Source organism: Haliaeetus leucocephalus, unplaced genomic scaffold (genome assembly GCF_000737465.1).
Source record: "Haliaeetus leucocephalus isolate CR32 unplaced genomic scaffold, Haliaeetus_leucocephalus-4.0 Scaffold657, whole genome shotgun sequence".
Classification (NCBI taxonomy): Eukaryota; Metazoa; Chordata; class Aves; order Accipitriformes; family Accipitridae; genus Haliaeetus; species Haliaeetus leucocephalus.
Genome location: NW_010973093.1, coordinates 1,562,074 through 1,575,194, shown reverse-complemented (window position 1 = coordinate 1,575,194; position 13,121 = coordinate 1,562,074). Strand labels below are relative to the sequence as shown.

The following is a 13,121-nucleotide window of genomic DNA, read 5'->3' as shown; positions in this document are numbered from 1 at the left end:
GGGAAGGAGGGAGGAGTGGGAGAGAGGAGGAGAGAGGGAGAAAGTGAGCTCACGTTCACACGTTGGTAAAGAGGCTGGTCTTGCAATGCCTTTGAATATTTTACTTTTAGGCAGTTCCCCATCAGTCAGCCACACACATCCGAGGCGAGCTGAAGCTAACTACAGCCATGGACAGCACTAGGAGATCTGAAATCTAATCGCATGCATCATACCTCCAGGATATTTTTTTAAATTACATATATAAACACGCCGACAGGCAGCCGCGCTCGCACACACACGTATACATCCACACGTCGGCAGAGCCGCCAGCACCCGCACGGCCGCTGAGCAAACACCTTGTCTCTTCTCGCAGGATATACCCGCTCACACACATCTCTCTTCATCTCCTCCTGGCTTCCCGGAGGATTGTGCCGGCTGTTTTTCATGGAGAAAGTCCAGGGAGAAATGGAGATTGAGAGATGGGAAAGAAGTGAAGAGATTTCAGACGCAGAAAAAAAGGTTATTCAAGAGACATGGAGCAGAGTATATGCAAACTGCGAGGACGTTGGGGTCTCCATACTTATCAGGTATTTAAAAAACAAACAAAAAAAGGGGGCAGCAAATCCAACTAAATCTCTTTATAGCTGAGAAAGAGGCAGAACAATATATATAACTGAACTGAAATGAATGACAGCGAGTGGGGAGCTGGCTGGGTGTATTCGCTGGCTGGGAGCAGGGAGGGTTTCACAGCACTCCTCTGATTTCCACACCTTTGAGCCGGGTGGCGGCGGCGGGGGGAGCGGGGGGAGCCTTGCCGGGGACTTTGGGGGAAGCTGCTTCCCTCGCAAAGGTCACCTTAGCCCGTGGACGGAGCTGGGGGGGGTGGCAGAGGTGGCGGGAGAGCAGCACCGGGCTTGGGTGGGTTGGGGTTTTTTTTTTTTTTTTAAAACCCCCCCCCCCCCCGAGTTAGCTGCGTGCGGATGGCATCGGTACGTAGCAGGCTGGCGGGTGAAATAATGCAAGTTGGGAGCCAAGATAAAACCCAAGCAGGTGTGTCTCCGAGGGCACCATCTGTCCCTCCGGCGGCAGCGTCGGCGGGAAGGAGAGCGCTGAAGTTGGCGGTGGAAGGGGGGTGTGGGGGGCACAGGCAGGAGAAGGGGGGCAGCAGGGGGGGGCAAGGACCCAGCCGCCCCGGGAGCGGGGTGCGGAGCATCGCCCGACGGCGTGGGGCTGTGCGGCAGAGACGGGCAGCTCATGAGCCCCGTGTCTGTGCCTGAAACCAAAACAGGGGAGATGCTCTTGAGGTGGGGAACAGAGGCAGGTGGGTTTTCTTGCGTTGTCTGCGGCGGGCGACCCTTGGCCGGGTACCCCGGGAAAGCGCTGAGCGGGAATCCCACGGGGTCCTGCGGATGCCGGGAGTTTGGGGTATCGGTGGGGTGCAGCGCCAGCAAGCCGTTTCCCTTATTTAAGAGGGGAGAGGAGGACAGGCAAGGTGAGGAGAGGGGCAGGCGAGATGCCCGCGCTGACCTGTCGGCAAACAGCAAAGATGCTCTCCGGAGAGACAAAGCTCCCACCACCCATCCCGGGGACCAGCAAGGCAGGGATCTCCCTGGTCAGGCTCCCACCTGGACCCAACCCCGGGCACCCCAGATAGGAGACAGGAGACTGGGTTGTGTCCTTCCCATTTTGCTCCTGGCAGCAGGGAACTGTGGGTGCTCGGAGAACCCCTTGGATGGATGCGCTGTTTATTGATAATCATCCGAAAGTTTTCCAAGAGGCTGAGAGCTAACGCCCCGAGCCCACGGGATCTGCAGAGAGCAGAGGCTCCCCAGACGTGCAGTGAGCAGAGCTGGTTCCCCTCCAGGCTCGCTGCCAGCACTGCAACTGGATTTTCCTAGCAAGACCCCACCGCAGAGAATCCAAAATGACATTTGAGTCCCCTCTCCGCCTCCTCGAACATTTCCTTCTCTCAGAACCAGCTGATGGCTGAGCCCATTCCCTTGCAGCCCCGCTCCATGTAGCTGCCAGGGGTGGTCTGGAGGTGCGACAGCCCCACGCCTGGGGACACCAAACCCACCTGGGCTGGGTTTGAAGCCTGCACACGGCAGAGGTCTAGGGGATGCAAAATTGCCCTTTTCCCCATCCCATGAGCTTTAGCACGGGGCTTGCCCAGCAACCGTGCATGACCAGCTCCTTGCCCAGCACCCAGGTCATGCCATGGCCCCATCCGCAAGCGCAGCTGGGTGCCCCCCTGCCTGTGAGCACAGGGAGGGTGGCCGGGTGCCCGTGGCTGGCACCAAGGTACTCGTGGCAATGCCACGGGGGATTCACCCAGAGCAGTTCATTGCTTTTGGTGTCCCTGTGTGCAGTCGGGCTCGGAGCAGGGCTGGGGCAGCGAGGTGCAGCAGAGGAGACCATGTGGCCGAGCTCTGGTCCCGACTCAAACTTTCCCAGTAGAAGTTTCTGGTCCAGGGTTTTTTTTTTCCAGGGATAGTTGTGGCACCATGTTGAGGGCTTTTCCCCCGCTGTGCCAACAGGGCAGGACTGAGCTGGCTCCTAGGGTGAAACCTGGCTCCTTGGGAGCCTTTACATGCTTGGCCATGGCACATGCCCTGGCACATCCCACCCAAACCCACCACCCGCTCCCTCAGCCAGAGCTTCCTTGGGATGCTTAAAGTGAGGTCTGGACTTTTGGTGCATGTCCCCAGGGATGGCAGTGTAATTTGGGAGAGCTACCATCCCCTCCAACAGCCCCAGCTGGAGCAGTGCACCCTGCCTGCATCCCGGTGCCATGGCTCCGGTGGCCGAACTGGCCCCTCAGCACCAAACCCCATCCCCAAAGAGGGCTTCATGCTGCTGCCCTGAGCCCTGCTCCCCCCGCACCGAGCTCCGACGAGCCCAACCAGAGCTCCCCAGGGAAGCTCGCTCCTGGTGAAAGCAGGGCAGACCTGGCCAGGGTTGGAAGCACCGGCGGCCGCCGCTCTCCCGGCTGCGTTTCCCAGCTGGCATCAGCCGCCGGGAGAAGTGGGTCATGCGTGGAGGCCGCCGGGAGCCCGGGCGGCGCGGGCAGGCGGCAGCCGCTTCCCAAGACATGATTCAGCAGCTCCAGAGGTCGGGGCTGGGGAGAGGACGGTGAGCAGCCACCGGTATGGTGTGAGCTGACCTGCCCAGCACGCTTTTGGGTGCATGCACATGCAACGTGCCGGGGGCTGAGAGCTGCCCCGGCCAGACTCCGTGCTTCACTGGTACGGGGCTGGTGTTGCTCATCGTCTTGCTAGGGAAACTGAGGCAGAAAGTGGTGTGCACAAGGGTGGCCGGGCAGAGGGAAGGGGGATGCACGGCTGTAGGTCCCCCCTTTGGTGCAACCCCGCTGTGCAGACTAGTAAAAGCAGGCAGATCTGTCAGCAGCCACATTTCTGTCGTCGGTGTTGCGACCGGGGAGTTGCCTGTGTCTGGTGGCAGTGGGTTTCTCCGTGCTTTCCTGCTCCATCCCCTCTCTGTCCCTTTGGAGCTGCTGAGGGCAGGGAATGCCTTTTTCCCATGTGGGAAGGGCTGGGGGTTTGCAGCACCTCTGGAAATAAAGGGTCAAAATGAATCTGGGGCCTGATTCTGTCAGAGGCAGGGGGGCAGCGATGCCCACCCAAAAGGCAGTAATGGGGAGGGCTGCAGTGCCGGCGTTCTGCAGGAACCCGGTTCAGCTCCCTCTGCCCCTCCTTCAGCCCCTGCCCAGCAAGCTCCCCCTCCACCCCCAGCCTTTCCATGCTTTGCAGATAGGGAAACTGAGGCACAGAACCAGGCATCAGGTTCCCAGCCCTCGTGGCTGCTGCTAGTGCTTGAAGCCATAATAAACCCCTGCGGTCCTGCCAGCAGCCCAGTGGAGTCCTGATCTCGCAGGGCCTCTGGGCTCCCAGGGGACATAAACACGAATAATGGGGACTTCTGGCTGAGCAGCCAGCAGATCATGGGAATCTGTGCTGTGTGGTTACAACTATGTCGCTAATTGACAATTTCCTCGGTGGGGGAGCCTCACGCAGGAGGAAGCACAGTCTCCTTGCCATGCTCATCTTCCTCCTGGGGAGCTCAGGGGCCTCTGCAGGCTCTGTCTCGCAGCTGCTGCTTTAACCCTTGCTGGAGCTGGAGCTGGAGCCTCGACCTGCACATCTGGGGCTGTGAGCATCAGCTGGGTCACTCCCAAGCGGACCTGCCGGCCAACGCAGCTGGGAGCCCTGGGCTGCAGCTTACCCGTAGCCTCTCCATGCCCCCGGGCTCATTGCTGTGCCTCAGTTTCCCCATCTGCAATTTAGGAATCGGTCCTTTTTTAAAAACACCCCTCGCTAGAGAGCTCGCAGCAGGGGAGCCCAGGCGTGCGAGGGAAGCAGGGCAGCCTTCAGCAGCTCTGGCATCTGCATTAGCCCTCGCTGCATGGCACAAGAGCCCTCTGAGCACGTGGCCGTCGCTCCCCAAGCACCCCCCTTTCTCTAACGCCCTCGCAATGGTTTATTGCCAATACCCCACTCTCCAAGACCGTGTTGGGGGACGCAAGCACCCGCATGGTTCAGCCCGCCCGCGGCTCACCCACCACGGCACGCAGGGGCTGAGAGCACCCAGGCGAGCAGGGGAGAGCATCAGCGGGGGCTCGGGTCCCTCGCTCCTTTGAAGACCCCGACTAAGCCAGGGATGCCAGGGCTAAAACCGCAGCCTATCCTGACCATCACATGCATTCGCTCCCACACCCACACACGTACCGCGGTCACAGATGTGGGACCACAACACTTAATGGATCCCATCAGGGGATAAAAGCCAGGGAGAGTTTCTGTTAGCTCCCAGGCAGATCCACACCAAATGTTAATGCTGTGCCAAGCGCAGGCAATGCAACCTGCCACAACCACCGCAGGCTGTGCCATGTCTGTGGGGTTTCTCCACCACTGTTCCCTCCATCTCTGCTCCAGACTCACCAGCTTTCCAGATTCCAAAAATTGTTACCTTCTCCGTCACCCCTGATGTGCTCTTTCCCTCTCAGGAGGTGTAGGAGGGAAAGCAAAAGGATTGCCAATGCAGAATCAGGCCCACAGATTTCGACAGCTGCTTAGTCTGAGCTAACACACCTGGGTTCAGACAGTTCGCAACGAGCTTTGAAACGTAAAAGCACTCCTTGGATGCTAGACATTATTGTAAGTTTTAGGTTAAAACAGCAAAGAGCCTGAGTAATGAATCTGGCTATGCAGAAAACCCTTTTTTTTCCAGCTGAATCTAAAAAAATGGGTTGAATCCACCCAAAAATGGCATTTAAAGAATGATTTTGCAGCTACCCCCAAAGCCAACATATGTTTTGTGGAGGTGTCCATAGGGATGGGGTCCATTCCTGGCTGCTGACGGGTAAATTTCAGAGCAAAGCAGCTCAGAGAGATCCCCTTGCTGCAATATCTTGCTTTGAAAAGGGGCCCAATGAAAAGGCTGACACTCTGTGCAGTGATGTCCCTGTCCCACGGCTTGTCACACACTTGCAAATCATTGTGGTTAAGCTGGAGAGATGTTTTTCTGGAGACATGGAGAGCCGGAGAGGAGCAGGACTCTGCTCTGCTGACAAGGACATGCATGAGGAACATTTTCCAAAACAACAGCCCCCTCCGTGAGCAGTGAAGGGGGCAAGGGGGGGTTTAATAAGCTCTGTCTAGAAACAGCCCCTTTTCATATGGCTGTGTTTTCTCCCTGATCGCAGCACCTGGAACGAGCCCTTTTGGCTGCTTCACAGCCAAGGCGGCTGTGCAAGGATCCCTGCGGCACATCCCGCACTGGCCACAGCCTTGGGGCTGCCAGCGGCTCTCGGGGTGACCTGAGAAGAGCCTTTCCCATGTCCCCTGTCCCAGGGCTGCCCTCGCATCACTTGCGAGCCACGCGGGGCTGAAAGATCCCACTCGACGCCCCAAAAGCTGCAAGGGCATCCCTGGCCAAGGGAAGCAAAAGCACAGTGGGGGTTGAACGCTCTCCCCGGATGGTTTCCCTGGCTATGGCTGAGGACATGCTGGATGTGTCGGTCGGTACCAGCCCTGAAAATCCCTCCCCTGGAGCAGGAGGCAAGGGCCAGGTCTCCGCTCTGCTAACCAGCTCCATTAACAAGTCTGCTGCAGCGGAGCGGGGCTGTACCTCCGAACGCAGCTCGGCGAGCACCCGTCTGCGGAGTTTCAGCGCTCATTAAAGGCAGGGAAATGTCAGGACAGCCCTCACCAGGCTGGCAGGCTCTTAGCACGGCTGGGGAACGGGGAGTGCTGGCTGGCTGGCTGGCAATCCTGCTGGAGCACAGCACCGGGGGCGAGCGGCCAGCAGAGCCGCTGGTAATGCCGAGCCAGGGCTGCTGGAAATCAGCACGGGAGCGTTGGAGAGAAGAGGCGGTGGTGGATGCTGACAAAAATCAGGTTCCCGATTTTGCTGGATGGAGGGCAGGTTCTGGCACAGGGACCACGTCCTTGTGAATCTGGGTTACCCCTTCTCCACCTGGCTGGGAGTTGTCTTCCCTGCTGTCCCTGGGGGTCGGGGACATGCAGCTGGGCTCCAGCAAGCTCCATCCTCACTACTTATCTGCCTTGGAGGCAAGAGTCACGTTTTAGCATCGTTTCCTAATGCCCACGGACCCTGCTGAGCCACACTGACCCTGCTCGGCAGAGATATAGGAAGGGTGCCCAGTGCGGGGGGAGATGCTGGTGGTGGGGTGGAGGGGGCCGACACGGCTCTCCCTGCATGCTGCTTGCACCCAGCAGGCAAGGACGTGGGCAGGGACAGAGGTTTGGCAGCGGAGAGGGGCAGGGACACACGTGTGGAGGATGAGGATGATGCTGTGGATGAAGGCACTGAGTGAAGGGGATTGCAAGGGCCGTAGGAAACTGGAGTCTTGCGGGAAAGCCACTTTGGCACTGTTAATTCATTTATCTGATGAAAGCTGTCTTTACCCCTAGCCTAACAGCTCATCTATGCAGCCAACGGGCTTTGGGCTGAATCCACATATGTGGTAGGGGAAGACAACAGCAATGAAGACTTGGAGGTGTGAGCCATGCACGCACAAGCGAGCAGGACGTGCCCCTGGGGGTTGCTAGCTTGTGCCCAAATGTATTTGGCTGCATCTTTGCTGCTGGGTCCTCTCCCAGCCTCAGTGGGGTGTCCCGGATCCTCTGCCCTGGGGCTCTGCAGTGCCCGGGGCATCACGGCCTCCGAGCACAGCTCAGTGTTGTGCTGGAGTCTGCTCCCGAGGCTTTGCAGCGGGATGTGGGCTTCACCTGGAGGAAGGCCAGCTACACCTCTTCTCCCTCAGCTGTAGAAGTTGAATTTAGCATCAGCGTGTGGACTGAGGGCTTGGCCCTTCTCCCTCCAGCCCTCCCACACTGGAGCTGGAGATGCTGCCCACCATCACCTCCACCCATCCCTGAGCCCTCGGAGAGAGGACACAGAGCTGTGCTGCGGAGGCAAGCAGGCACCATCCTCTCCTTACTCCAATTAGATTTGCCTTTTTCTGTCTTTCTGAGTGGTGGCATTGACATGACCGAGACCTTTCTCACCTTGGGCTGGGAGCTGTAAACACAGGCAGCATCCAGCACCCCTGCCCCAGCCTGAAAATAGGATGGTAGACTACAGGTGGCTGGGAGGAGCAGGGCGAACGTGCAGGCGAAGTGGTGAGGCAGCCCTCAGCATAATAAATAGCAGCACCACACACCACCTGCCTACCCATTATCAGCTGCTTTGTAGGCACCCGAGCAGAAAGGAGTTGGAAGGAGGGGTTTGAAAAGGGACGCAGAGAGACTCCAGGCTGCGTTAGAGAGAGTTTCTCCCACGTAGAGGGATGAGGCGAGAGAAAACATGAAAGCATTGGTAGGAAAATCTAGCAAAAAAAGTCTACAAGTTCTGGCTGGGGGTTCAGCTGAAGCCTCCCAGCAGCTTCGAGGGCTCACTAGCAATTTTTCCCTGCAGCTTGCAAACAAGGTAAGTGAAGCATCAAGGGTTTAGGTGCTCAAGGGGAGCAAGTGAGCAGCACCCAGGTGTCCTTTTTCCAGCTGGGGAAGGAAGGAGATGGCTGGGCTTGAAGATTTCCTCCGTGCAGGGTTTGCTCTGTAGGGTCTGGGTAGAGGGAGAACGATGGGGGAGGTGGGAGGAGACATGGTGTCTCTCCTCCCAAACAGAAAATATGTTCCCAGTGACTGCAGTGGTTTTGCACCTTAATTATTTCCTTTGGCTCTGCTACTGGGAATGGTTGTGTCCTTAAAGTTGTTAAAAGGGCAAAAGAGAGAGGAAAAGCAATCCTGACATCCTGTCCATTGGGTCCAGATGTAGCTCGCAGAGTGCAAATTAGTGGATGCAGAATGGAATCACTTAAAAAGAAATTTAATGAGATCGGTATGCAGGCATCTGGTTCCTATCAATCATAATTTTGCGTGATATGCAATGGTAAATATCATCTTTTTAATGGCTCCGATGAAGAATAAGAGCCCAAACACACACACACAATGAGCCAACAAAATTCCAGAGCCTGAGATGTTTGAATTCTCAAAAAATGTTCTGTAGATGGAAAAACCCCAACTGACACCTCTTCTAATTCACTATTGTTTGAGTTATTTTATTTCTTCCTTTATTTTTTCTTCTTTCCTCTGGTTATATTTAACCTTTGTGTTAAATTAATCTTCTCTGTTTATTAACAACTACCACTGAGCGAGCCTCCTTCCCTCTTTTTCTTGGTTCGACAAGTCAAATATTTGCTCTAGGCCAGAAGTTCTTGCTGCAGGCGCCTGCCTTTCTCCAGCCCTGCAGAGAGACACTGGCCAAGGAGAGACAGCTGCAGGTCTCTGGCCGGCCACGGATTTGCTTTTCCACTTGAAGCAAAGATGATTTGAGCTCCCCTGTTTCAATTCTCCGTGGATGAAAGTGAGCAGACAGCACATGGGGTTGAGCATGTGCGCGGGGGCTTTGCTGGTTTTACATCCCTCCGGCACCACTGCCGTCCCTCTTGCAGGTCCCTTAGGAAAACTGCTGGGCTCAGCTCCCGTGGGTGCATCACCTTGAGGGTCTGCAAAGTGGGGAAAGGTTGGAAACCAAATATTTGGATCCTTTGTTGGCCTGGTCTCGCCCAGCTTAGGGATTTTGGGGGTTTGATCAATCTTTGCTCCCAGTGTAGCTGGCTGAAAGCGGCAGAGAGGTGGAGGTGATGCCATGGGAGAGGCGTGAAGCCCCTGTTCCTGAAGGGCATCGGCTCCAGCGGCTCCTTTTGGCCCTTCTCCTGGTGGGGGGATGCTGCGATTCCTGGCGATGCAGGGGTCGGTTCCCCCTTGCTGTACCCCTTGTGCCGAAAGAGCCAGGCTCAGACCAGGTATTTTTCTCAACTCATTCCCTGGGTCTTCACAGCATCATGCCCTTGAGCTGAGATCAAATAAGGCTTTTCAAGGAACTTCTGATGGTTTGGGATTCAGAGGCTTAGGCATGCATTGCCTGGCTGGCAGCCTCCATCCCCTGCATTGGGGTAGGCTGTGGGCAGCAGGTCCTGCTTCCAGCAGCACCCCCTGCTCCCAGCACCCAGGGGGGATGCCTGCCAGAGCTGGAGGATGGGGGGGGAGAGATCTGCTAGCAGGGATGGCAAAACCCGTAGCTCTGACCTCGGCGGGGTGTTTGCTGTTGATAGGTGGAGGGCGTTGATCTCAAGGGCCGGCTGGAGCTGCGGGCTTGGGGGCTGCAGCAGCTTGTGCAGAGGTGGGGAGGGATGGGGGGGACAAGGATGCTGGGGCCAGATGGAAAAAATAGTCCCATTAAAACAGAGAAGAACATTTGTTCTTCTGTTGGGAAATGCTTGAGGCAGAAATCTTGAATCCTGGTGCTATCTCCATGGACCCAGCAGGCTCCATCCCCCAGCCAGGGGACCTGTGTCCATCCCCGACCACCTCTGACAGCTCCGAGCTGAAGGGTACGGACCGAGCATCTCTGTGGCGACAAGAGCTGGAGACAGACGGGCCCAGGAATGATTTCTCCTGACAGGAACCAGATGTGTCAGGAGGAGCTTTGCTGGGGGGGGAGGCTGCACAATAACAAGAGGAGTTTTGTCACGGGTCCCCTCTGGGTTTTAAAAGCAACACCTTGTCTCCCTCTTCCACCTTCCTTCCTCCCACACCCTTTCCGCCACTTACTCCTCACACCTCCAAACCCTATTTTGGGCCATCTGATGAATCCCAGATGCCTCGGGGAAGCAACAGAAGTGGCGGTGCACTCCAGGCGCTGCTTCATGCCACTTCCTTGGCAATGCCCCCAAGCTTTCGCAAGCCAAGGGAGCGGGGGAAGGAAGGGGGGGGGGAAGAAGGATACCGAAGTGGTACACAAGCCTGGTCCTCAATATTGTGATTATCTGTGGAGTGGTGAGTGTGGAAGAGGATCCCACCCGGTCCTGGAGGGAGGTAGTGATGGTTGGGAAAAGGGGTGGGATGGGTTCATGTGTTTTGGGATGGTGCTTGGGGAGGGGGTTACAGCAGCCTGGGAGAGGGGAGGAGGCAGTCTGTCTGGAGCCGGGGATGGTGGGGGACAGCCCGGGGAGCTGTCTGCCACCTCCTGAGCATCCTTCACTGGTCCAAGGAAAGGGGAGCCCAGGAGGAGGCAGGGAGAGCCCTGTTGGAGAGAGGGAGCTGGGTGAAAGGGAGCAGCAAATGCTGATGTGGTTCTCTCCTGTGTAAATGGGGTGGTTAATGCAACTCGAGTGTCAGCCCCAGCTGCTGAGAGTGACTGGCTGCAACGCTGGCATTGGTGGTGTTGGCATTGGTAGCCCCAGCCCTGTGCCCTGTCACCTTGTGCCCTTCAAACCTGCCAGCCCTCCAACTCCCCAGGAAGCTTAGCACATCAGCTGCATCCACAGCTTCACTCGCTTCACCCACATTTCACTGGGGTTGACTTCATCCCACAGAAAAGAGGGTCCCCAGCCCCTCAGAGGCGCTGGCTGGGTGTTTGAGGCATCTTCGTGCTGGGGAAACCAGCTCCTGGTGCAGATGAGCAGTGATATGAGCTCAGGGCTGAGATCTTGCTGGACACTCTGGTGGGGCTGATCTGTGAAATGTGGGGACATCCTGCGCAGGGGGAGACTATTTTGGGTGGCAATGCAGGAATAAAGCCCATGGGGCCAGGAAGCTGCTGTGGGACTGGGGAAGAGGGACAGGGAGATGTTGGCTGGCATGAAGAGAGGTTTTCATGCTCTTCACTGGCTCTCTGAGACAGGACGTGATATTTTGATGTATGTGGGCATGTATAGAGCATCTGGCATGCCTGGGTGAAGTCTCTGGGTATCAAGAACTCACTCTTGCCTCTGCTTTGTAGATGAATATCCAGCTGTGATGCCCTTGTAGCAGATAGGGAAGGTTGGGGAGAAAAGCATTAACCTGCTGATTTTTAGGCAGCTGAATGCCACAGCTTCTGGGGGGTTCAATGAGAAAACCAATGTTAGCTGTGTTAGATGCAAGGGGGTGGTTTCAAGCATCTCCCCCCCTTCCAAGCTTTGCTTTAACCTCTCAGCCTGCTCTCACCTTCCTGATGGTGTTTTATGTCTATTCTTTCTTGAAGGTTTTTTGTCAACTTCCCCTCGGCCAAGCAGTACTTCAGCCAGTTCAAGCACATGGAGGACCCATTGGAGATGGAGAGGAGCTTGCAACTGCGTAAGCACGCTCGGCGGGTCATGGGTGCCATTAACACTGTGGTGGAGAACCTCAATGACTCCGAAAAGGTGTCCTCTGTTCTGGCCCTGGTGGGCAAGGCGCATGCCCTCAAGCACAAAGTGGAGCCCATCTACTTTAAGGTAAAGGATAGAAGCAAAAAAAAAAAAAACTCTGGGATGCTTTAGAAATTGGGAAGAGAGCAGGAAAGAGGGATGCGTGGCGAGCCGGTGCTGTCTGTCCTCACCCAGAGGAGGTTGGCTGGTCGCTGGGGTTGCTCCCCACGTGGCTGCAGTGTCCTACTGCGATGCTGTCCCACGCAGACCACCGTTCCCAAACGCAGCCAACGCTGAAGCACCAAGTACCTCGCCCTGCCCGGGGAAGCCTGCCTGCATCCTGCTGGCAGCCCCCTCTGGCATGGTTGCGGTCATATGTCCCTTCTTTCAGAAACCAAGCATGATAGAAGGGACTAAATTTGAGGTGCCCAAATTAGGGAGATGCTTGAACCTGCAAGCAGCACTCCATGGTGCCTGGGTGTCAGCCTCCCCCCTGCCCAGGCTACCTGTCCCATCTGTTCCCTGGGGTGTCAACAGACCTCCCGAACATCTGTCTGTCCCACACAGGGTTGTCATTCCCCAAACTCAGCAACAGGGTTAAATTGGTTTTGTAGGAAAAAGCTAAATTTGCTGTTAGCTGCTCCCTGCAGAGTTACTAATCCTTGGCTGTCCGCCTGCCTCCAGAAACTCACTGGTGTCATGCTGGAGGTCATTGCTGAAGAATACGCCAACGACTTCACCCCGGAGGCGCACGGTGCCTGGACCAAGATGAGGACCCTCATCTACACCCACGTGACGGCGGCGTACAAGGAGGTGGGCTGGGCGCAGTACCCCACCGCCACCCTGTGAGCGGCCAGCGGGGCCAGGCGAGGGGCAGGGAGGGCTTCGCTCACCCCAGGACTTCACTCTGGTCTCTTCTCAAGATCTTCGCTCAGTCTAGGGAGCCCGGTAGGGCCAGCTCTGTTAGCTGCCAAGTCACAATTTGATCTCCATGGGGTTTAAAAACAAACTAAATAAGCCAAAACAATAGAACCGTGAAGGGTGTGGGTGGGTTGGGGTGAAGCAGTTGCAGGGGACGCTGGAAGGGGATGCAGAGCGCGAGGGGACAGCATTGGTTGTTGGCTCCATCTTACTGTCCTGGCGTGTCCATCACCACCTCCCAAATCCTCCACCTTGCTCGTGCCATCTCAAAGTCCCTTGCACAAGCTCTGCTGCACAGCAGTGACCTGCAGCCCCGTTCACTGACAAACAATACGACCCTCGTTTTCCATGCAAAGCCCCCAGGTAAACTTGGCTCCTTGCTTTTGGGGGCACGATGCTTATGGGGACCTCCGGCTGCCTGGCTGGCAGCGAAAACGCTTTGCTTTGCACTTTCTCTACTCCCCTGACAGGGTGGCAGGGCTGATGGCCATGGCCGGAGCTGCTCTCG

The 13,121-nt window shown here is 56.7% G+C and overlaps 1 protein-coding gene across 1 annotated transcript; it reads left to right on the top strand.

Moving 5' to 3' along the window:
• The first annotated feature begins 401 nt into the window (after window positions 1–401).
• On the top strand, window positions 402–12,711 carry CYGB (cytoglobin). Its single transcript, XM_010579382.1, has 3 exons — window positions 402–566; window positions 11,548–11,779; window positions 12,377–12,711. The coding sequence occupies exons 1-3, from the start codon at window positions 424–426 to the stop codon at window positions 12,539–12,541; spliced, it is 540 nt and encodes a 179-aa protein (XP_010577684.1). The 5' UTR covers window positions 402–423; the 3' UTR covers window positions 12,542–12,711.
• Window positions 12,712–13,121: the final 410 nt, after the last annotated feature.